Here is a 22,645-nt window from a genome sequence, read left to right on the forward strand (position 1 = left end):
ATGCTTTGGACAGGTTTCTGGGAGTGAAGTGATGATGGATGGATGGATGGATGGATGGATGGATGGATGGATGGATGGATGGTGGGTAGATGAATGCATAGATGGATGAATGGGTGGATAGATGGATGAATGGGTGGGTGAGGTGGGTGGATGGATGGATGGATGGATGGTGGGTTGATGGATGCATGGATGAATGAATGGGTGGATGGATGGATGAATGGGTGGGTGAGGTGGGTGGGTGGTTGGATGGATGGATGGATGGATGGATGGATGGATGGATGGATGGATGAATGGGTGGGTGAGGTGGATGGATGGATGGGTGGATGGATGCATGGATGGGTAGATGGACGGATGGACAAATAAATGAATTAGTGAATGAATAAAACTAAGATCAGGGCAGCCAAGGAAGAGGCTGAAGTTTGGGGGCAGAGGCTTCCCTTTGAGGATGCGAGCAACAAAGTGGGACATGATCTCTCTCTCTTTGCTGCATGAATCTTTGTTGACTAGGGATGGTGGCCTGAGTCTGGGAGCCCAGGTTGCTTGGTATCCCTCACAATTTGGTTCTGAAGCTGGACAGAGCTGAGTTCAGGCTGTGACTCCCTCAGCTTCAGCGTAGGCAAGTTCCTGCCGCTCTGAACCTCTGTTTCCCCCTCTATAATGCGGGGAGAGGACTGGCTTGCAAAGATAACACACTTGAAGGTGGTTTGCAACCTGTAAAGTCAAACTGAAAGTCAAGGGAGGTGTTGGCTCCACGCAGTGGGTGACAGGGAGCAGAGGGTGGATTTGGAGCTGGCGGAGCTCATGAAACATCAGCCTGGGCACTCTCTCGTCCCCTCCTGAGGAGACCTGAGGTACAGGGTCGGGGAAGGGGTAGAGGAGGCACTTGGGGCAGTGAGGCAGCACCTCCAACTCATGGACAGAAGCAGGCCCAGGGATGGGAGTGCTCTGCCCAAGGCCCTTGGAGCCCCAACCTGATGGAGAGACCCTAACCTGCTCACCACAACCCTATCCTGGGCACTTTGCCAACATCACCTTGTTTAATTCTCGTAACTTTCCGTGAGCAGGGACAGGTTGTTATACTCACTAGGGGCTCAGAAGGCAAAGTGAATTCCCCAAGGGCACAGAGCCACTACGTTGCAAAGCCAAGATTTGGACCTGGTGGCTTCTGTTCTTTCTACTGGGGAGGCTGAATTCACTTTGTGGTCAGGAGGGGTGCTGGTGTGGGAGCTCAGGGTCACCACACTCCGGTGCCCACCCCTCAATACAGTGTGGCTTTGCCCAGCCTCCTGCCTCCTGTCTGCCTTGGTTTCCTTCTCTGTAAAATGTGTTCACAGCAGGCCCTCCTGCAGGAGTCTGAACCCAGGAGGGACCGTGCAGAGTGCTCCGATGGGCCCACCCTCTCCACTCGTTGGCTGTTCTTTGACTCCTCTTTGCGGGGGAGAGACACCCCGGGAAGGTGTGGGGCCTGCAGGAGCCACAGAGGAGCCGCACTGGGGTTGTTCCTGCTTCCCTGCATCTTAACAACCAGGGGCTGGTTTCTGCTGCCTGCTGCCTCCTCAGAAGGGGGTGGGTGCAGGCAGGCATGGGCAGGCCACTTGTCCGGTGCATGTCATGGGTTTATTCACTCCTGAGATAGTACACAGGGCCTGTCCTCACAGGCTCACAGTCTGCAGGGACTCGTGGACATAGTCACCTGTTCTGGCTCCAGACTCAAGCCCTTTGTAAAATAATGCACAGGTGTGAGTGATGACAGAGGATGGGGAGCAATTCTGCTGGTAGGAAAGGGGCTGAGCATCAAGGGGGCCTTCCCAGAGGAGGCGGCATCCAAGGAGATGGAGTCTAAGATGACCAGGTTGACAAGCAAGGGGAACAGGGACATTTGAGGCAGAGGGAACCATGCATCTAGAGCCTAGGAAATGAGTCTGGGAGACTTCTGGGAGCTCTGAGTGGCTGTTCCGTGGCACTTGTGGAAAGCTGAGCAGAAGCCAAGGCTGGAGGACTCTGGTCGCAGGGGGGTGGGTGGCTGGTGGACGGATGGATGCATGGATGGATGAATGGGTGGAGGGATGGATGAATGGGTGGGTGAGGTGTGTGGATGGATGGGTGGGTGGATGGATGGATGAATGGGTGGGTGGGTGGGTGGGTGGGTGGATGGATGGATGGATGGATGGATGGATGGATGAATGGGTGGGTGAGGTGGGTGGGTGGATGGATGGGTGGATGGATGGATGGATGGATGAATGGGTGGGTGAGGTGGGTGGATGGATGAATGGGTGGATGGATGGGTGGGTGGGTGGATGGATGGGTGGGTGGATGGATGGATGGATGGATGGATGGATGGATGGATGGATGAATGGGTGGGTGAGGTGGGTGGATGGATGAATGGGTGGATGGATGGATGGATGAATGGGTGGGTGAGGTGTGTGGATGGATGAATGTGTGGATGGATGGGTGGGTGGGTGGGTAGATGGGTGGATGGATGGGTGGGTGGGTGGGTAGATGAATGGATGGATGGATGGATGGATGGGTGGGTGGGTGAGGTGGGTGGATGGATGAATGGGTGGATGGACGGGTGGATGGGTGGGTGGATGTATGGATGGGTGGATGGATGAATGGGTAGGTGAGGTGGATGGATGGATGAATGGGTGGATGGATGGGTGGGTGGATGAATGGGTAGATGGATGGATGAATGGGTGGGTGAGGTGGGTGGATGGGTGAATGGGTGGATGGATGGATGGATAGATGGATGGAGGAATGGGTGGGTGAGGTGGGTGGATGGATGAATGGGTGGATGGATGGGTGGATGGGTGGGTGGATGGGTGAATGGGTGGATGGATGGGTGGATGGGTGGGTGGGTGGATGGATGGATGGATGGATGGATGGATGAAAGGGTAGGTGAGGTGGGTGGATGGATGAATGGGTGGATGAATGGATGGATGAATGGGTGGATGAATGGGTGGGTGAGGTGGGTGGATGGATGAATGGGTGGATGGATGGGTGGATGGATGGATGGATGGCTGAATGAGTAGGTGAGGTGGGTGGATGGATGAATGGGTGGATGGATGGGTGGGTGAGGTGGGTGGGTGGATGGATGGATGGATGGATGGATGGATGGATGGATGGCTGGGTGAGTGGGCAGGTGGCAGGGGCATTAGTTACTGGATTGCTGGCTAGTTACTGGGTTTGGACATTACCCTGTGGACCTGGATGGCAACTGTGTGGTTGGAGCACTGCCACTCTCACTGCTGTGCCTGGGGCAGACATTGCTACCATTAGACATTGCTAATCCACCATCGTGGCAGGACCCTGGATGCCTGCAGTCCCCCGGCAGCCCCGGGCCCATCAGTGCCCGAGACGACGCCTGTTTGTCTTGCTGCTGGGAATCACGGGAACGATGATACCCCTTCCCAGTTGCTTGTGTCTTGACTAAGCCCCAAACCCAAAGCACTTTCCCTGTGGGAGAAGAGGGTGGGCTGTGGCCAGCCTCTGGTGGGACTCCACTGCCCCACAGTGCTGGCTAGTTCAGCTCTTCCTGCAAAAGCAAAGCCTTCCCCTCCAGGGACGAGCTCTACCAGGGCCTCCCTGGGCATGAGCACCACCCGGGAGTGCTATAGGTCCACAGGCCAGGGGTCGAGCCCCAGACAGCCTGGACATCAGCTGGAGCCGGGCCAAAGAGGGGGTCACGGGGGAGGGCGGGGTCCTGGCAGAATCTTAGGCAGGACTAGGAAAAGATCAGGAGACGTCTCTCCTGAAATTCAAACAATTGGACAATCTGTTCTGGATCGATTTAGAAGCACTGGAGTGGAAAAAAATTAGAAAATATAGTGTGAAAGCTATTTTCTCTCCCTCTAAGCTCACTTGGGCAGAGGAATGAGCTGGAGTTTATTTGTGGACTGTCCAAGGCCCTGACCAGGGCCTCGCACCTCCTCCCTGCCCCCTGCTCCACTGCCTGGCCCACTTATCCCCAATGCCTGCTGCCTCCTCCTCCATGCCCAGTTCTGGGCTGACAATAGGGGGTCTCAGAGGGGCAGCATCCCTGTTGGTTCCAGGAACCAACAGCATATAGGAACTCAGACATGGACATGGCTAAGATCGAATGTTTGTGTTCAACAGGCACCCTGAGGGAGGTCCTTCTGTCCCCCTCTCCCACACTGCCAGACAAGGCCTCTCTATGCCAAGGTTGAGGTGTCTCTGCCTAGTTCATTCCTATACCCCCAGAGTCCAGGCCATGGAATCAGGGCTGGTACATAGTAGGTGCTCAGTAAAAGTTTCTTGCCTAAATGATGGAAGGAAGGAAGGGAGGGGGGAAGGAAGGAAGAAAGGAAACTGAGGCTTTAAATGAAGTCACATAGTCTGTTAGAGATGGAGGTGGGATTGGAATCAGATCCATCACCCTCGAGACCTGATTTCCCCCCACCCCCGCCGCCCATCACTGGGGCCAGGAGCTAGGTCTGAGACATTTAGGGGCCTCCCACACCGACGACCCCTTTCTTTCCCCGGCACAGTGCATCTCACTCCTCCTAACACAACTCCTACATTTAATCTTTCACGACTTGAGCCAAATGCTGATTGTTTTAAAATAAGCATGTTCAGTGTGAGGCCAGACCGGAGTGGTGGGAAGGGCAGGAGAGCCGAAAGCCAGAGCCTTCCTTCCACATGGTCTGAATTGTCCCCGAAGGGAGCAGCTCCCTCTCCACTGTGGTGTGGGGAGTTTCTGAGGCTGGAGGAGTTCGCCCAGGGGTAGGGTCTGCCAGGACATTGTGAGTGTGGGGACATCTGGCACTGGTGGGAAATGGGACCAGTGGATCCCAGAATGATCTCTTCTGTTTTTCCCCTATCACTGGGAGAGGGGGCTGTTCCCAGTAATGAGGAAGTGGTTTCAGTTTAGGGACTTGCAGCTCCCTCCTCTTTCCCCTTCATTCCCAAGGGCCAAGGCCAAGAGCCCGAGTCCTACAAAGAACTTGGGCTTGAAAACTCAACCAGCTCAGGTCCAAGTCCCAGAATCTTAGCAGCTGTGTGATCTTCAGCAGGTAACGCAACCCTCTGAGGCTTAGTTTTCTCATCTGCAGGCTTGGGCAGTAGCCCCTCCTTTTCTGAACATTGGAGGAGACGATACTTGTGAAACACCCAGGATAGTGCTGAACACATTGGAGGTGCTCAAGGAATGGCCTTTTCCTTCTGTCTCCACCTCATGGGAGGCCAGGGCTTATACACGGTTTCACTCTTACTTTGGTTCTGCCTCCGTGGCCTGGAGTCTTCATGGGCTACTGCCCTGGGCAGGTTCCCTGGCTGACAATGAGAGGTGAAGCCACAGTACGAGGGGACCCTTTCAGCCCCAAGTGTCTGAGCTTCCATCCTTAGCCACGCTGGGGACTTGTGGGTGGTGCCAGGTATGGCCAGCGCTGCAGCCTGGAGGGAGCCCCGTGTTGGGAAGTCAGAGATCTGGGTGCCAGTTCCAAGTCTGCCACCTATGAGCTGTGTGACCCTCGTCTCTGTGTCCTCACCTGAGTCATGAACAGCCCTTACCTGCTTCTCAGGGTCACCGTGCTGCTCACCTAAAAGAACCTATGTGACAGCATTGAGCAGGCCCTGAGCCTGAGGAGAGGATGGGGGGAAAAGGGCAGCCCTGGTGACTGACCCCTCCTAACCACCTAGCGTGGGCTCCGAGTTTCACATATGTCATCTCATTTAATCCTCACACCACCCAAGTAAAGGGGGTTAGCACCCTACTTCACAGGTAAAGAGAGAGCCTGAGTCATATGTCCAGGATCACAGGGCCAGCTGGGTTCCCTCCCCGAGGCCAGCCTGCATGTTCTGTCTTCTCTCTGGCCATGGCTTTGGCCACCGTCCGCCAGGCCTGAGCCCAGCACCCGCCTGCCCCTGGAATTCTGCACTTGCCATCCCGGTCCTGATTGCTTTCCTGCTGACAAAGCGCTGTCATAAATACTTTTTGATGTTACCTCTCCATTCCCCAGAAATTTTTGAGCCAACACTCCCCCAAAGCAGCAGCACACTAATTAGACTTCCATGATACCGTTTACCCAGATGTCGACCGATGCTACGTAATGTAGCAGTTTTCTCCCCGTTATAAGGGACGTTCCTTTTTGGAAAGCAGGAGGCCTTCTCTTGAAGGCTGGGGCATGGCATCGGGCCTGCAGCGAGGACTTTTCCGGTAGAGGCTTGTCTGCCCTGGACTTCCCCGCCCCCCACGGTGAGCTCCTGGAAGGGCTGGCCTGGGTCAGGGGGCAGCCAGCCTGAGTGTGGGGCCTTCTCCTGGAGGGGCTTTGCTCTGCCCCTCAGTCCCTGCTACCTGTCAAGCCCCTTGGTGTCAGGAGGCTGCAGTGGCAGAGCCCAGCTAGGGGAGGTCAGAGGGCCCCGTGCTCAGCAGACAGGGCAGACACGTTCATTAGCCATCCTGTTGTTTCCAAAGTGCGAACTCAGTATCAGGACGGATCTCTAGTTTGGGGACGACTAAGCAGAGAAGGATTCAACTGAGGAAGTGGAGCCTGGTGCTTGCTCTGCTGTGGGGGGTGACGGAGAACACTTGGGGAGTCTGTGTCTGAAGCGGGTACAGTTCTGGGTTCTAAGTCTGGTGTCTGGGGGTCTGCCCTCCTTGCCTCCCCCAGCAATGCACCATTCAGTGGTTTATTCTTCCTGGGGATTCGGCCCCCGTGGGAACAGCCCACAGAGCAGGACAGCAAACCTGAGACCAGAGACCACAGGGCCAGGGCAGCTGAGAAGTCCAACTGGCGGCACAGCAGGTTTGGGGTGTCAGGGGCCACAGGTGTGGAGGCAGATGAGGTGGGAGGAGACTGTTGTCTGTTCACATCTGGGCCTAGGAAAGCTGGAGGGGCCAGCAAGGGTTTGCAAAGGCTCGGCAAGGCGAATGAGAGCCGCTTCCTACCACCTTTGAAAGCACCTGTTTCCCTCGCTGTCCAGCCATTGCCGCCAGGGAGTTCTCCTGGGTGTGGACTGCCCCGAGTAAGGACAGGCCTGGCTTGCTGTGGGTCGGTGTGGCTGACCGGGCCCTGCCTGTCAGTGTAGCAGCTGATCCATTCGAGAGGTACATCCTTCCATCCTGGCCCGGCTCTCGGAGCTGGATCGCACCCACCCAGCAGCTTCCATGCCAATTACAGAGAGTGTGGGTGGGAGGCTCATTAACCTCCAGTAGTGGAACTGGTCCAGGGAGTGGTGAGGATGGACAGGGGCCCTCCAGCCGACGATGGGGGGGTTAAGTGTGCCAGGTCAGGGGTGGGGGAGCTGGCTCAGCACCATCCCTGTGGTCTCCGCTGCAGCTCTATTTGCATAATTTTGAAGTTGATTGGCCTAAAGGCAACTTTGCTTAATCACAGCTGACAAGTCTCTGGTTGAAACAGCAGCTGCTGCCAATTAGCCGCGTTGGTGCCTTGGTTTGTTATAACTCTCTAGGCAGCAACCCCCAGCTCCCCCTCCTGCCCGCCCCCTAGTCTGCTTCAGAAGGAACCGGCAGGACCAGGTAGCTGCCCAGAGAACCTGCTATAGGCTCCAGCCCAGGTCTTCTCAGACTTGCAGGTGCTGGGGAATGGGTTAGCGCACAGCCTCTGATTCAGCCGGAAGGGTGGCGCGAGAGCCTGCATTTCCAACAGTTCCCAGGAGATGCCAGGGTTGCTGGTTTGTGGGCTGTGCTTGGGGTAGCAATGATCTCACCCAGAAGTTTGCAAACTGGGGCTGCCTGTTTGTGTGAATAAAGTTTTATTGGAACACACCATCACTGATTCATGTAGGATTCTCTACAGCTGTTTTTTGTCTACAACTGCAGAGTGGACAAAGACTGGGCGGCTTGCAAAGCTGGCCCAGCAGCTCTTCCTTCAGTGGGCATCAGAACGCCCTGGAAAGCTGGGACAGATGCAGATCCCTCGGCCCCCACCCTGGTTCTGATCCTACAGGTCTGTGCAGCCCTGGTGCAGCCACTTCCGGGGATCTCTTAGTTCATCTTGGCCTACCCTGGGTACCATCCCCATTAGATAGCTGGGGAAACTGAGGCTCAGAGTGGTCTCTCAATTCTCTGAGGTCCCAAGCTAGTAAGCTCTGGCTGAGTCCCACCGCATACTGCGTCGTTGACCGAGGTCCCTCTCCCCAGGGTGCACCACGTCCCAGCTGGGTTCCCTGGCTTGGTCTGCTCCAAATCTGGATTCCACGTTGGGGCCTGCTGTTTGTAACCTTGGGCAAGTCACAGAATGACATGTCCTGTTGCAGGAGCATGATGTGTGGGAGACCAGGTCTGTCAAGGGCCCTGCAGAGAGCACTTGGCCCCTGGGGGTTATTATCGCCCTACTCCACATCGATATGGGTGGTTTACACTGTGACGTCTCTCCCCTCCCTGCCCCAGACTGCGAATCCTTTGAGGGCCAAGATAGAGACCCATCCTGCCATTGTGGAATCACCTGAGGTCAGGGAACTGCTGCCTGTGAGCCTGTGAAGGAGGCAGCAATTCCCCAGCAGTGGCTCAGGCAGGGCCCTACGTGTTCTTCGTCTCAAGTCATCCTCCCCATGACCTGGAGGGGCCAGGATGGAGGCATGGTACCATCCACAAAGGAAGAAACCAAGCCTCCTCGAGGCAGGTGACCCGCCAGGCAGGTAATGACAGCATAAGAAGCAGCATTGTGATTCTGTGGCCCAGGTGATGTGGGGCCACCAGCTCAGTTCAAAACACGGAAATACGGGAGGATGTTATATGGCCCAGTATCCTCAGTTTACAGATGGGGAAACTGAAGCACAGAGCATTTATGATTGGTAGGGACCAATCATATGTCCCTCAAAGGGACAAGGTGTCTATGGGCTTAATAGGAGGAGGCTGGGAATTCATGCTGATTCCCTACTGGAATTAGACAATTCTGGCACCACGCCCAGCAACCTGGGACTGTGAACTGGAAAAAAACGCTGCTGTCTCAGGGACCCCCAGCCAGGACGAAGCAGCTTCTGCAGTCTCCACCCAGGCCCCCGTGTGAGTCTCAGCTGCCCAGAGAGGTGGGCCTGCGTGCAGTGGACGGGGCTGGGGGATACTGTAATCATTGTTTTCCTTTACATATATTTTGAACCTTGATTTTCTATTTTATTTTCTGGACTCCGGGCCGTGGACTCAGGCTCATCTCTCTCCCTGCTTGCTGGTATTCTCCCTCAGTGGTCCTTGCCAAGACTTCTTTATTTACTTGTTTGTTTGTTAATAGTATAAGAAACATCCTTGACCCATCCCCCAGCATGAGGGCAGGAGTGTTAGCCTGTGCACCCCCCAGCAGGGCCCACTTCACCCCACATCCCCCTGTATGCCTCGCTATAGCCAGATGTGCCCTCAAAAAGTACATTTTATTTACAGTTCTTTTTAGCTTTCTAGAAAGGGTACTATGCTGAACTTCCTCTTTGGAGACTTTACTTTCTCTCTAGCCTCATAGCGCTGAGATGCCCTGTGACGTTCTGTGCGGCCGCAGTGCATTTGGGTAGCTGAAGAGTGTTCTGGTGTTTGGCCATAATATCATGCATTTTCCTATTCATCCACTGGGCCGTCTCCAGGGCTGTCTCCAGGGTTTTCCATAGCGCTGCTGTGAGGTTTCTAGAAGCTGGTCCCCTTGGCCGAGAGGGAATGTTGGTGCTGTTCCTCCCCCACAGTCGCTGAGGCAAGGACCCACCGTGCAAGAGGATGTGGTCACAGTGGCCTCCCTGAGCCTGCACTGGGATTCCCCTCCCTCCAGGTGGCCCTCGGCCCAGTCTGCCAGGCAGGCTGGTCTTTGTGCTTCTAACCTCTGTCAAAGGTGAACTTTTAAAATTCCTGCCTCGTAGGGTGATTGCAAGGAGTAAGTGTCATTGGCGGACCCATACTTTGCTATGTCATAGGTGCTCCAGATCTGGTGCACAGGAGGTCTGCTTTGAACCATAACAAAATCCACAGGGAAGCCCAGGCTCAGAGAGACAGAGAAATGTGCCCAGGATCACACAGCTGAGAAGTGGCAAGGCCGGGACTTGAACCCATGTTCAGACCCCAAGCTCAGAGCCCTTTTGTTTCTCTGCTGCTGTGCTGAGCCCCAGACAAGAGGCAGGAGGGACTTTCTGTGCCTTGTCCCCTTCTGACAGGAACACTCCCCCACCCCCACTCCCGCCCCGCTGCCCGACTCATCCTCCAGGTGTCCATGCCAGACCCCCTGGTCTGACTCCCTAGCCAGGCGGCCCAGGGCGAGTTACTGAAACTCTGCACCTCAGTTTCCGCATCTGTAAATTGGGAATAATCAGAGTACCTCCTAATCATGAAGATTAAATAAATACCACCCCCACCCCCAGCCCCCTACCCCATCAGGCTGCATCAGGCACTCTGGGCGCCCACAGACCCCTGGTTTCCCATCGTGGCACCCATCGCTCTGGGCTGCCATTGTCGGGACTGTGGCTAGATAAGGGACACCCAGACCAGTCTGAACTCGCTCTCTGTCCACCAAAAGGAATGGAAAAAGGAGGTTTATTTCTGGCCTGTCTCAGGATGGGCAGGCTTCCAGGGATGGGTGGGAGGCAGAGGAGGGCTGGCCTCCTTTATGGCTGTGTTTAAATGCCACCCAGAAGCCAGCCAAGGGCGCCGCTGAGGTACCACGATGCATGAAGGCCCGGGGGTGGGAGACGGCCATGGGCTGGGGGAGTGCCTGGCAGCCAGGAAATGTGGCTGCAGAGGCCAGCCAGGCCCCTGTGCTGAGTCCAGACGGTCATGGAAGCCACTGATGTGTTTCAAACAGTGGCAGGTGTGGGCACCCCCCGCCCCATTCCTGCCCCATTCCCACCCCATTCCTACTGGCAGGGAGGACCCTCTGCTGCTGGGTGGGGACAGGCCAGGGGTAGGGGGGGCAACAGCAGGAAGGTCAGCCCAGCTTGGAGTCAGGCGGGTGCCACACACCCTCTGTGGGCTGGGGTGGGGACCGTTTATTTTACCCACACCCCTCGCCGGGCAGTGCTGGCCAGAGGGGCTTGTGCAGTGGTGTCACTAACCTCCGTTGCCCAACAGAGACTGAGGGCCATGGGAAGGAACCCACATGTAGTGTGCCAAGCATCTGCTGAGGTGTGCACCTGGAGCCCCGTGGCCTCGGTGTGAGCCCCAGCTCTGCTGCTTCTAGCTGTGGGATCTCACAGGGAGTGTCTCCAGTTTACTCACCTGTAAAATGGGGCTCTTGCTGGTGCTCTGAGGATGCACAAGGCAGTGAGACCAGAGCCTGGAGTGCGTGGGGACTGCGGGAGCAGCCGCTGCCATCCTGGGCCTGGGAGGTGGCGGCCCTAGGCCAAGGCGGGAGCTGGACTCCTGCAGGGCTGACTCAGCGCCCTGACCCCACTCCCCGCCCCGAGGAGCACGCTGAATTCTTGTCAGCACACACAAGCCAGCCTGCGCTGGAAAACAGTCTTTTGCCTATACAAGGCCCGACCAAGTTGCTCTCCTTTTATTGGGGTTTAGGGTTGGTGGCAACCAGGAGCCAGGGAAGAGGCCAGCAGCTGCAGGGAGACCGCAGCCAGCGGGGAAGGCTTCTGGTCCCTCAGTCACAGGGCTCGGCAGGTAAGGAGCAGCCTGTGGAGGTTTCCAGGTCCTCACTGTGCAGGGGCACCTCTGTTCCTTCACGCTGGGCCTGGGGTCCCTGCCCTGGCTAAGCACTCCATGTAAGGGAGAAGCCAGGCAAGGCTGCTAAGTGACTCCCAGTCACTGAAGAATGGGCGGGGCCAGGGTGACAGCTATGCCAGTGGGGTAAGACGGGGAGCAGGCTCTGATCGAGAGGGGCGGGAGCCCTGTGGGGGTACACAGATGCTGGCGCTACTACCTACCTGCTGTGTGACTTTGAGCAGGTTGCTGGCCGACTGCACCTCGGTGTCCTTGTGTCAAGAGCCTTGCACAGAGAGGGGTTGGAGAGAAGGCCAAAGGCTCGGGGCAGGGTCCGGCATGGCTTGAGAGCTGCAGAAGGCCTAGGGAGTGCTCTCAGGACGCCCTAGTCATGGCCTGGAGGGTGTTTAGTTGGCTTCATGGGGGTGAGGTGGGTCTGTTCAGCCCACTTCGGAGTCTGCAGTCCCAGTCCAGCATCACACTGGTATGAAATAAGTGAATAGATGAATGAATGAATGAATGAATGAATGAATGAATGCACTGGCCCCTCCCAATACCCCTTCAAGGTGGGTATGTTGTCCCCATTTACAGATTGGGAAACTGAGGCTCAGGGCTTTGGCTTTTCTTCACTCCAGTGAGGAAGGGGTTCTAGGGACCAGGGAGGCGGAGGGAGCTGAAGAGAAACCCAGGGCCACCCCGCCCCCGCCCACCGAGGCAAGTGCCGTGCCTGTCTTTCCTCTTCCTGCCCTGACACTTTAAGTGATTCATTCTTCATGTGATATTTTTGTGTTTCTCCAGTGGGAAAAAAAATGCCTCTGGGATTTCCAGGGGTTGTTTTATCTCCATGGTGCAACCAAATAATTCAGGAGGACGGAGAGAAACAAAGGGTTGTTGAGTTGCAGAAGGCCCACGATTGTCTCAGCCAAGCTGTCCCCTTAATAGGGGAGGAAACTGAGTCTGGCCTGGAGCCCATTGCCCTGTGACCCAGTGTGGCCCCGAGGAGGACAGTGGGGCATCTAGGGCCTCCAGCAGGGTTGGGGTTTCCAGCTAAGCCCCTTTCAGCTGTGTGTTCTTGCTCAAGTCCCCTCTTCGCCAGGCCTCAGCTTCCCTATCTGTAAAATGGGATCACAGCAGTGCCTACTTCCAACATTCAAGAGAGTAGCACACCCAGAGAACTTGATGGGTGCAGAACTGGTCCAGGCCAGGGGCTCAAAAGGGGAAAACATTGGAACAGCTGAGTCTGTAACTTGGACCCAGAGCCCGGCTGGCTGGGGCATGGTGGAGTCAGCGGGGAAAGGTGTCAGTGAGGGACAAGAGCCTTATTGGGGATACACTGTAATGTTTATCCACTGAGGGAGGGATCTGGGGAGATAGGAGAGGTTTCCAGGTTGGTGGTCACCTTTATGCCTTCCCGATTCCAGCACCCAGGCCAGCACCCTTCATGGCAGTGTGCTTCTCCTTGTGGCCCTGACCCTGAGAGTAGCCCCATGGAGCAAGTGGTTTACCCGCCTGGTAGGGGCACAGTGGGGGCCCGGGGGGTGTGAGCTGGCCCACCTCGGCTGCCTCGGACTCAGGGCAGCCTGTCCCACCAGAGCCCTGGAGTTGAGTTCTAGGCTAAAGTAAGGGGCTTCCACCCAGGGCTGATGGCCCACGGTCACTCCTGGTGGTGGCCATAAAAGTGGAGGCCCTGTCTCAGCTGAAGGAGATCTCCTGCCTGGATCTCTGCTGTTCCCATCTGGAAGTTTGCTCTTTGCAATAAAACAAATCAGGCCAATGAGTGCTAATGGAGTTCCTACTCTATGGCCAGCAGACATTTATTCAGCACTTACTGTGTGCAAAGCATGGTGGGGCAATGCAGAGGCACAAAATTTCCCACCCTTGAAGAACTCGTACCAGGCAGGGAAGCAGTAAACCAACAGATAAGGCAGAGGGAAATCAGGGCCAAGTAAAGGAACAGGCAAAGCATGGAAAGAGGAACTGGGGAAATCAGACGTAGACATGGAGTTCAAACACACTTTCATTTGCCAAGGGGCACAGGACACTCTCTGGTACCTAAACCATCAGCTTTGGGAATAGTGGAGTGGGTAACAGCAGATAAGAACCCTTTATGGATCAACCGCTAATGTTCTGGGTGCCCTGCTAGCTTCTGGTCCTTTCTATCTTTGGTATACCTGCAAGGTGTGGAGCACGGCTCCCGTTTCACAGATGAGAAAACGGAAATCAGTGAAGTAACTTGCCCTAGATCACCCAGCTAGTTAGTGATAAAACTCTGACCCAAGGCCAGGGAGACTCGCTGCAAAGCCTATGTGGTCGCCCCCAGCACCCTGTTTGGAGTTGAGCAGACCTGGGTTCAGATTGCAACCCTGCCACCCTCCAGCTCTGCGCAATCACTTAGTTTCTCTGATCTGTGGTTTGTTTATCTCAGAAATGGAGATGATCATTGCCTATGTCCATTCAACTAATTAACATGTGTTTATAAAGGGCCTACTACGTGCCAGGCCTGTGTTGCCCACAGAGATGAGCAAAAACAAAATGGTCTCAGCAGGGCTGGGTTCGGGGATGTGACCGCTGCAGGGTTAGGCGTTGGGTCGGCAGGGTTCAGGTCACATTGGCCGTTACTGGGGTGTGAGGTGCTGGCCCTTCTCGCTCGCTGTCAGCTGTGGAGCCCAGCACCCCAGCTGCAGGTGAACGGCTGCCTGTCTGTCCTTCTCCAGCCATATACTCCGGCTGCCTCAGTCCTGGCCGGCACAGCGAGGAAAGATGTCCTAGTTCCCTCCTGCCGCTTCCTCCCGCAGGTACGAAGGGGTCACGAAGACGCGCTTTGATCTCACTTCATACACAGGCATGGAGCCTCGCGAAGTGTTTATTCCTGGACTTCGCGTTTCGGAGTGAGATTTCATAACCTCTAAGTGGATGTCCTGAAAACAGAAGTTCACAAAGTCAGGATTAGGTCTGCACTACCGAGGAAAGACCCTGGAGACTGGGAAACCTGCGGAGGTGAAACATCCCTGATGACACATGTGTGCACACGTGTGTGTGTGCTGTGTGTGCTGTGTGGAGAGAGGCATGCACACAAGTGCTGCCTGCGGGGTAAACACTCTTATGAGTCGTAGAGACAGGACACAGGAGCAGACCCCGGGGTTTGAGTCCCCTCTCTGAGGCCCGCATTCTCCATCTGTGTAATAGGGAGACTGAGGGTGCGGCATAGGGCTGGGTGGGAAGGGAACGGGTGAGGAAAGGGGAGCATTGTGCGCCGTGCTCCGCCCGGGGCTTGGGTGCTCTGCAGCTGCTAGCCCCGTCTCCTTGTCTGTACTTGCTGCCCTTCTGCTAGGCCGCTGCCTACCCGCAGGACTGTTGGTGAGGCTCCAGAGAGCCGTGCCCTGTTGAATTGCTAATCCGTGCTAATGCTACCACTGCTAATCATCGTGCCTACGTAGAATTACGGATCATTACGTAATCTGTTGTCTGTGACCGCCTCCCCCCAGGCTGTAAGGCTCATGGCAGCAGGAATGCCCCATGCCCAACACTGCTGGTCCACAGTAGAGACTCGTCAGGTGATCCCTGAGTGGCGACCAGGAGAGAAACCGCTCCCTGAACAGTGGGGTCAGGAGGGCGGCTAACCGGGGCTGCTTGTGTACGAGGTGGCACTTGAGCCAAGTCCCGTGGGCAGTTTCAATTTGGACATACAACGTGGGGAAAGGGATGTCCAGGGGCAGGATCAGCTGGGCAAAGGCCTGGACTCCTGAGTGCCGCCACCAGCCGCTTCATGCCCAGAATGCTGGGCATGACCCATCCTCACCCCAAGGTCAGCCTCCCGCCCCGCACGACAGTAGAGTAGGTGGGACACGTTTAGGGAACAGGCCATGTGTCCTTTGTTCTCCATCCTGTGGGGTTCAGGCCCGAGCGTCATCCTTGTTTAAAGAGGGCCGATCCCGGGGCAGAGGTCCCGGTTCTGCCACCCTCAGCTGCCCATGCTCCGTTCTCCCAGCTCTCTCTCAAGTTAGGACACAAACCGGGCAGGCTTCACAGAGTGCTGCTGCCCATGCTGGCCCCGGGTGAACCCCACCCAGCCCCTGCCCTAGCCTCAAGACAGGCCGAGACCACCCTGGGGAGGGGGGAAGTCAGAGTGTCAGAAGCTCACCTGGGGAGTGGGAGAATCACAGCGGGAGAGCTGCCCTGAGAGACGACCACCCCAGATGAGCCTCCAGCCTGCAGATTTGGAGAGGGAAGGGTGGTCCTAGCATAGCGGAATGGCATGAGTAAAGGCCCAGTGGCACCACAGACCCAGAGGGCTGAAGCTCCAGGAACAGGGAGGGCAACAGGGCCACAGGGCCAGGCCACAAGGGGCCTCAGGTAAAAGCACAGCCTTGAACCCAAGAAGTCAGGTAGGTGATTAGGTGGGTACTTGGGAAAGCTGACTCTAGGGGCCATAGGGCTTGGGTTGGTGAAAGAGGCAGAGTCAGAGACCAGACCGCAGCAGCAAGAAGCACATGGCCAGGGCTGTCCAAGGCTTCGATGCCTCTCTTCCTTTAGTTGGTTAATTAGTTGCCGATGTTCATCCCCATTCTAGGGCTGAGGACACTGAGGCTCAGGTGTCACCCCAGGTCACATGGGATGTGGATACAGAAGGTGGAGCCAGGACTTGGCCCCAGGCAGAGAGCTCGACCCCCAAGCCCTGCTGCCATAGACCCAGTCCTGCAATGGGCTGGAGGTGTGCTTGCTCGTGCCCAAAAGTGGGGTGTGGTGGGCTGAGGAGGGGCTGGCGGGAAGCCCCCAATGCTGTGGGGGGTCTCCAGGCATCAGGCCAGCGTCCAGGCCTGTGGGAGCCTGAGGTCCTAGCCCCGCCCTTCAGGCCCTCTTGCATCCCGCCCTGCTGAGCTTGGCTGACACAAAAACAGATCCGTTGCTGTTCCTGGTGGGGTTTAATTCATCTTCCCAGCTCTGTTTCTCTTCACGTGCCCTCCTTCCTTTCCTTCCCCAGCCTCACCAAGTTCGGTGTTTAAAAATAATCCTCAAATCTCCGAACAGCAGTCCCAGGCTGACCCAAGGGGTGGCCAGCAGAGATGCATGCCTGACTTGTGATTCTGGCCGTGGTCAAACGAGCGTTCAGGAACATCCCACTCTGCCAGAATGTTCTTCCAATTGTTTCAGTTTTGTTGTTGGCCACGGACTACCATCTTAGGCAGTTTACCAATTTTCAGAGAAATAGAACCCGGGAGGATAAGTCTAATCTCTGTGGTAAATGTGCTTTCTGGGGGTCCTTGGGAGGCCTCAGAAGCTTTTTCAGTGCCATGAGGTAGAGTGAACTTTGCTACTGAGTGGCTGTGTGACCTTGGGCAAGTCACTTCACCTCTCTGAGTCTCAGCTTCCCCCTTCTGAGATGGGAGCTTGGTGATCCACCTCCTCAGGCTGACGTGGGGGTCACCTGAGACAGTGCGGTAAATACCAGGGTTCAGCCTGGCACACCATGAACTCTGCCAGTGTGAGCCAGCGCAGGTTAGCAGCCCCAGGTTACAGGCAGTGCAGGGCCCCACAGGAGGTTGGAGGATGGCGGACGCCCTTCCAGGCCTGTTCTTGGGCTGCCGGAGTGATGTCCCACAGACCTCATTTGTGGGGCCTCTCAGGTGATGGTGCCCAGTGGTGTAACATGCCATCATCATCAGAGCTCACTGAGCCCAGGTCCCCTCCACACACGCCATCATCATCAGAGCTCCCAGATCCTAGTTCCCTCCACACACGCCTTCGTCATCACAGCTCTCCGAGCCCAGGTCCCCTCCACACACCCATCGTCATCACAGCTCTCCGAGCCCAGGTCCCCTCCACACACCCATCGTCATCACAGCTCTCCGAGCCCAGGTCCCCTCCACACACCCATCGTCATCACAGCTCTCCGAGCCCAGGTCCCCTCCGCACACCCATCATCATCACAGCTCCCTGAGCCCAGGTCCCCTCCACACACCCATCGACATCACAGCTCTCAAACCCTAGGTCCCCTCCACACACCCATCATCATCACAGCTACCAGATCTTAGGTCCCCTCCACACACCCATTGTCATCACAGCTCTCCGAGCCCAGGTCTCCTCCACACACCCATCGTCATCACAGCTCTCCGAGCCCAGGTCCCCTCCGCATACCCATCGTTATCACAGCTCCCAAACCCTAGGTCGCCTCCACACACCCGTCGCCATCACAGCTCTCTGAGCCCAGGTCTCCTCCACACACCCATTGTCATCACAGTTCTCCGAGCCCTGGTCCTCTCCGCACATGACATCATCATCGGAGCTCCCTGAGCCCAGGTCCCCTCCACACACCCATCGTCATCACAGCTCCCAAACCCTAGGTCCCCTCCGCACACCCATCGTCATCACAGCTCTCCGAGCCCAGGTCCCCTCCACACACCCATCGTCATCACAGCTCCCAAACCCTAGGTCCCCTCCGCACACCCATCGTCATCACAGCTCTCCGAGCCCAGGTGCCCTCTGCACACCCATCGTCATCACAGCTCCCCGAGCTCAGTTCCCCCTCTGCACACCCCACGGAGGGACCCAAGGTGATGGCTTTGGCCTTGTGAACATCGGTGCTATTGAACTCGTGGCCCTGAGGCTGGCTGCCTCGTGGAAGCCTGACTGGGATCATAGCAGCTGGCTGGTCCCCAAGGCCCGGAGAGGTTTCCAAAGTAGCTTTCTGACCTAGCTTGGAATGGGGAGGTTGGCTTCTAAGCTTTGCTGTCTCAGATCATTAGAAATGGAATTTTTACTTAGGTAACTTCTCGTGACACACAGTGGGTTGTTCTTTCTACTGAGGATTCAGCTTTCAGCTCTGGCCCTGAGCTGCCTTGGGGGCCTGGGGAGTAAGGGTAGCCCCTACCTCCTCATGCAGAAGCCCCCTAACCCCTTCATCCAGAGATCCCCACACGCCCCTAGGGCTTTTGTCTAGCATACAGGCTGCAGCTTTGATTGTACATTGACCCATCTCGGGCCAGACAGGGGGGTTGGGGGCACAGCCAGGCCATGGATGCTGAACAGACCCCCAAGGAAAGCCCAGGCTGGACGTGGGACCAGTGCAACCACAGTGTGCTGTGGCAGGGACACCTGCAGTGTGCAAACCCACATGACCACGGGGTGTGCCTCAGCGCCCAAGGCTGGTGTCCCGCAGGGCTGGAATTCCCACCCCGTCCATGGAACTCCTAAGTCCCAGCCCCCGGCTTCAGGCTGCACACCGTCCTTTCCTAGAACCACATTGTCTCACAGCACATCTGTATAGTGTGCGTTCATCTCTGGAACCATCCCCCAGGAGCATAAAGGCCTCTCCAGCTGTGGACCCTGGGTCTGGGAAGGCAGAGGTGGGGGTCTGCTCAGCAGATCGGGGGCTGAGGGCCAACCCTGGCCAGGACCCTCATGACCTAGTAGAAGAGGTTCTGGGAAGAATCGCATAACAGGAAACTGCTGGGCATCCTTGCCTGTGCTCCCTGAGGGCAGGGACTCACCTTTGCTGTGTTCCTAGAGCCCATCCCAGGGTCTGGCCCCAAGTGCAGGTCAGCAAGTGGATGTTGAGAGAATAAGTGAATGAATAAATGAATTAACACATGAATGAAGGAAGAGTTGGAAAACTCTAGGCCTCAGCGGAAGGGCAAACTTTTTCCAGCTGATAGAATCATGGCAGGCTTCCTGGAGGAGGTCATACTGGAGCAGCTTCTAAAGTGGTACAGGATTTGGACTCCTAGGTGTGAAGGGAGGGCACCCCCTAGGGGTGAGCAGCAGCCCCCCAACATCAGCCAGTACACTCAGGGCTTTGTAGGGAGTTGGAGCAGCAGGAGCAGGGTCCAGGCCTGTGGCTGAGGCAGATCCTCCTCATTCACTCAACAAACCTACCAGCTCTTGGAGCTGAGCCCCAGCCACAGAAGTGGGGCAGCCCCATCCTACGGGGGCCAGAGGAGCTGGAGTCTGGGGACCTGTTTCAACTCTCACTGGGCCTTGGCATCCCCATCTGTAGAATGGAGCATGGGGGAGGCATCTCAGAGGTCCCAACACTCTCCATTCCCGCGGCTCATTTTCCAGGGCTGATCCATAGGACTCCGCAGGAGAAATCCATTCCTGAGTACTCCCGGATGCTTGACCTGGGCTTATCCTCCCAGGGGGGCCTGAAGGAGGCTGGGAGGAGGCCCAGGCTCAGAGCCATTAAGCAGCTTACAGCCCCCAGGGATGAGTAGGGCAGCGGTGGGAGCAGAGAGACCTGCGGGTAGATGGGAGGGGCCCCTCCGCAGAGGAAGAGATGAGTAAGCTTGAGTAAGTTTAGTGTTAGGGGCCTGCGTTCTAGTGGCATTTTACAATCCTGACAGTCCCTTCCCTTGTTCTGGCAAACCAGACTTCACAAGGTCAGCACCTGACGTCCAGCTCCCGCCACGATGCCCATGCTACAGGGGAGGAGACCAAGGCTGCAGCAGCAGGGCCTAGGCCAGGGCCAGGCCATGAGCGCTATGCGTTTGGCCTCGAGTTTTGCCCTGTCTCCTCACTCCGAAGTCTCCAACCTCTGGGAGGCCTGAGTGGCTTTCCCTTCTGCCTGCCCTGAGCCCTAACTCTGCTCCAAGTAAAGCAGCATTCGGAGCTGCCTTGGGACCCAGGTTGGTGTCCCCTCTGCTCTCCCTGACCAGGCTATGAGCTCTGGAGGGCAAGGCAGCCGCTGGCTGGCTCCTGGGGCCCAGAGCAGGTGCCAGGACAGTCTAGGCAAGCAGAGGGGCTTGTTTCTTTGGGCTGCGCATTGTCTTCCACCATCTTTTCTTTCAGAAATGTGTGGTCTGGTAACAGATCCCTGCACTGTGTATTCAACTCTGAAACCATCCTCCCGGGGGGTGGAGGGCCTCACCTGGCGTGGACAGAATGGAGCGGGCAGGGAGTCCGCTCTGCAGATGGCGGAGGTGGGGCTGGGGGATGGGAAGGTGGCTCAGCCAGGCCAGGAGGTCCTCAGGGTCTCCCACCTGGGTGGGATTCAGGGCTCTCCAGGCCCCACCATCCTCACATCAGACCCCGCCCCCAGGTATGCAGGTGAGCTTCCTCGTGTGGACCCAACCCAGCCTTTCCTGGGAGCAGGCTGCACGTGAGAGGCTGTACCCATGAAACACTCACTCCTCATCCCCCTCCCCTGAGCCCCTGGCACCCTCCATTCTGCTTGTGACCCGATGACAAATCCCCTGTGAGTGGGACTCCTCTAGGGACCCTGTGTAGGTGGAATCTCGTGGTCTGTGTTCTTCTGTGCCTCGCCAGTTCATGAGCATAATTCCCTCTGGGATGCCCCTGCTGTGGCATGTATCATAGTTTCCCTCCTTTTTTGGGAAGTAATGTGCATTGTGTGACGGGCCACCCATCCATCCCCCGATGGGCACATGCGTTGCCTCCACCTTTTGACTAAGGATGCTGCTGGGAACACGGGTGTGTGTATGTATCTGTTCGAGTCCCTGTTTTCTGCGCCTTAGGGTATGTACTCAGAAGCTCAGAGCGTTTTAAACATTCATTTGTTTGCGTGTTGTCAGCCTTCCTGAGTAGAACACAGGGGCTCCAGGGAGGAACCGTTTCTATTTCATGCACTGCTGTGTGCCTCGTGCCTGGGAAGCTGCCTGGCTCCGTGCATACTTGTTATGGTGCATAGGGGTTAATGGTGACTTCCATGAACCCCTCCACCTTAGCGACACAGTGGGGGACCTGGGTGCTGTAAGCTCCTCGAGGTGGCCGAGCCAGGCCGGGCATCCTCAGTCCTGCAACTCTGGCGCCTGCCCACCAGCATCTGCCTGCCGGTCATTTCCACCACCTGAGCCATCCGTCCTCCTTTGATTAAGTCTCATTTTGCCATGAAAAGAAAAGGAGGTGACAGTTGGCTTGTGGGGGAAGGTCATTCATTCCAGAAAGGAAATTGGATAGCGGCGTCTCCATCGTCCACACGCGGCCTCTACTCCCGACAAACTCGCTTTCCTGCCCACTGCCCGCCTGCCCGTCCCCCGCCGTGGGCAGCAAAGCTGGTGTCAGGCGAGACAGCCTACACCCAGCCTCTCCTGGCTCTCATTAAACAGGCAGCTCTGGACGGATCAATGCAAGCCAAACGATGACCAGTTGTGGCCAGCAGTCCTTGAACGTGCTCGCCGTCCTCTTCTCGTTGCTGTTTTCTGCAGGTAAAACCTCCATGGATGCTGGGGGTGGGGGCGGCATGAGGGGGTGTGGTCTTTTCCTGAGGTTCGTGCTGGCCCATCTGGGGTTCTGGGGACACACAGGGGCTTGCCGTTTGTCCTTCACCTTACTGGCACCCCTCTGGCGAGCAGCTAATGTTGGTTGCTGTGTGGCTGGTCTCTGTCTGTCTCTGTCTCTCTGTCTGTCTCTGCTGTACACCGCAGCCCTGGGACTTCCCATGGGAGCTCAGCTGGCTGCCAGCACCCCTGGGAGAAGCCCTGACTCGCATTCTGTCCTTCGCCCCTGCAAGACAAAGTTAGGCAGTGTCCCAGCCATCCCATCTTACAGATGAGGAAACTGAGGCTTGGAGAGGGACCTGACTCACCTGGGACAAGGCAGTTAGCAGATTCCAGCCCAACCAGCCTCCTGGGCTGTCCCTGGGAGCCCAGCTTAGGTCACAGGTGGGCTCCTGCTCTCCCAGGTACAAGGATGGGCACAAACTAAGTCCTCTGCTCCTCCCAGCTAGAGCTGAGAGCCCCAGTTCAAGGGCAGCCCTGCTCCCCAGCCCAGGCCTGCTCCCAGCAAGGAGCCCCGCTCCGGCTCTCCGGCTTCCTCTCCCTCGGTCTTTCTATGTCTCTGGGTCTCTGTCTCTCAGTGTCTCTTTGTCTATCTCTCTGTCTGTCTCCGTCTCTCTGTGTCTGTGTCTATCTCTGTCTCTGTCTCTATCTCTCTGTCTCTCTCTGTGTCTGTGTCTGTCTCTGTATCTCTGTATCTCTCTCTGTCTCTCTCTGTTTCTGTCTCTCTGTCTCTCTCTGTTTCTGTCTCTCTGTCTTTGTCTCTGTCTGTCTCTGTCTTTCTGTGTCTGTGTCTGTGTCTGTCTCTATCTCTCTCTTTGTC

The 22,645-nt window shown here is 56.6% G+C and overlaps 1 protein-coding gene across 6 annotated transcripts in view; it reads left to right on the top strand.

The window, feature by feature from the left end:
* SHISAL1 (shisa like 1) overlaps window positions 1-22,645 on the top strand; it is a 159,432-nt gene that overhangs the window by 80,187 nt on the left and 56,600 nt on the right. For 4 of the 6 annotated variants that reach the window (XM_065522016.1, XM_065522017.1, XM_005567041.5 and 1 more), the window contains exon 2: window positions 21,655-21,753. In XM_065522016.1, coding sequence (XP_065378088.1) covers window positions 21,687-21,753 — 67 coding nt within the window. In that variant the 5' untranslated portion in view covers window positions 21,655-21,686. Of the gene's footprint in view, window positions 1-11,443; window positions 11,555-14,388; window positions 14,591-21,654; window positions 21,754-22,645 lie in introns of those variants that run through there. The other 2 variants (XM_045363480.3, XM_065522018.1) reach the window with 2 other exon arrangements.

The sequence above is a fragment of the Macaca fascicularis genome, chromosome 10 (genome assembly GCF_037993035.2).
Source record: "Macaca fascicularis isolate 582-1 chromosome 10, T2T-MFA8v1.1".
In the NCBI taxonomy this organism is placed as follows: Eukaryota; Metazoa; Chordata; class Mammalia; order Primates; family Cercopithecidae; genus Macaca; species Macaca fascicularis.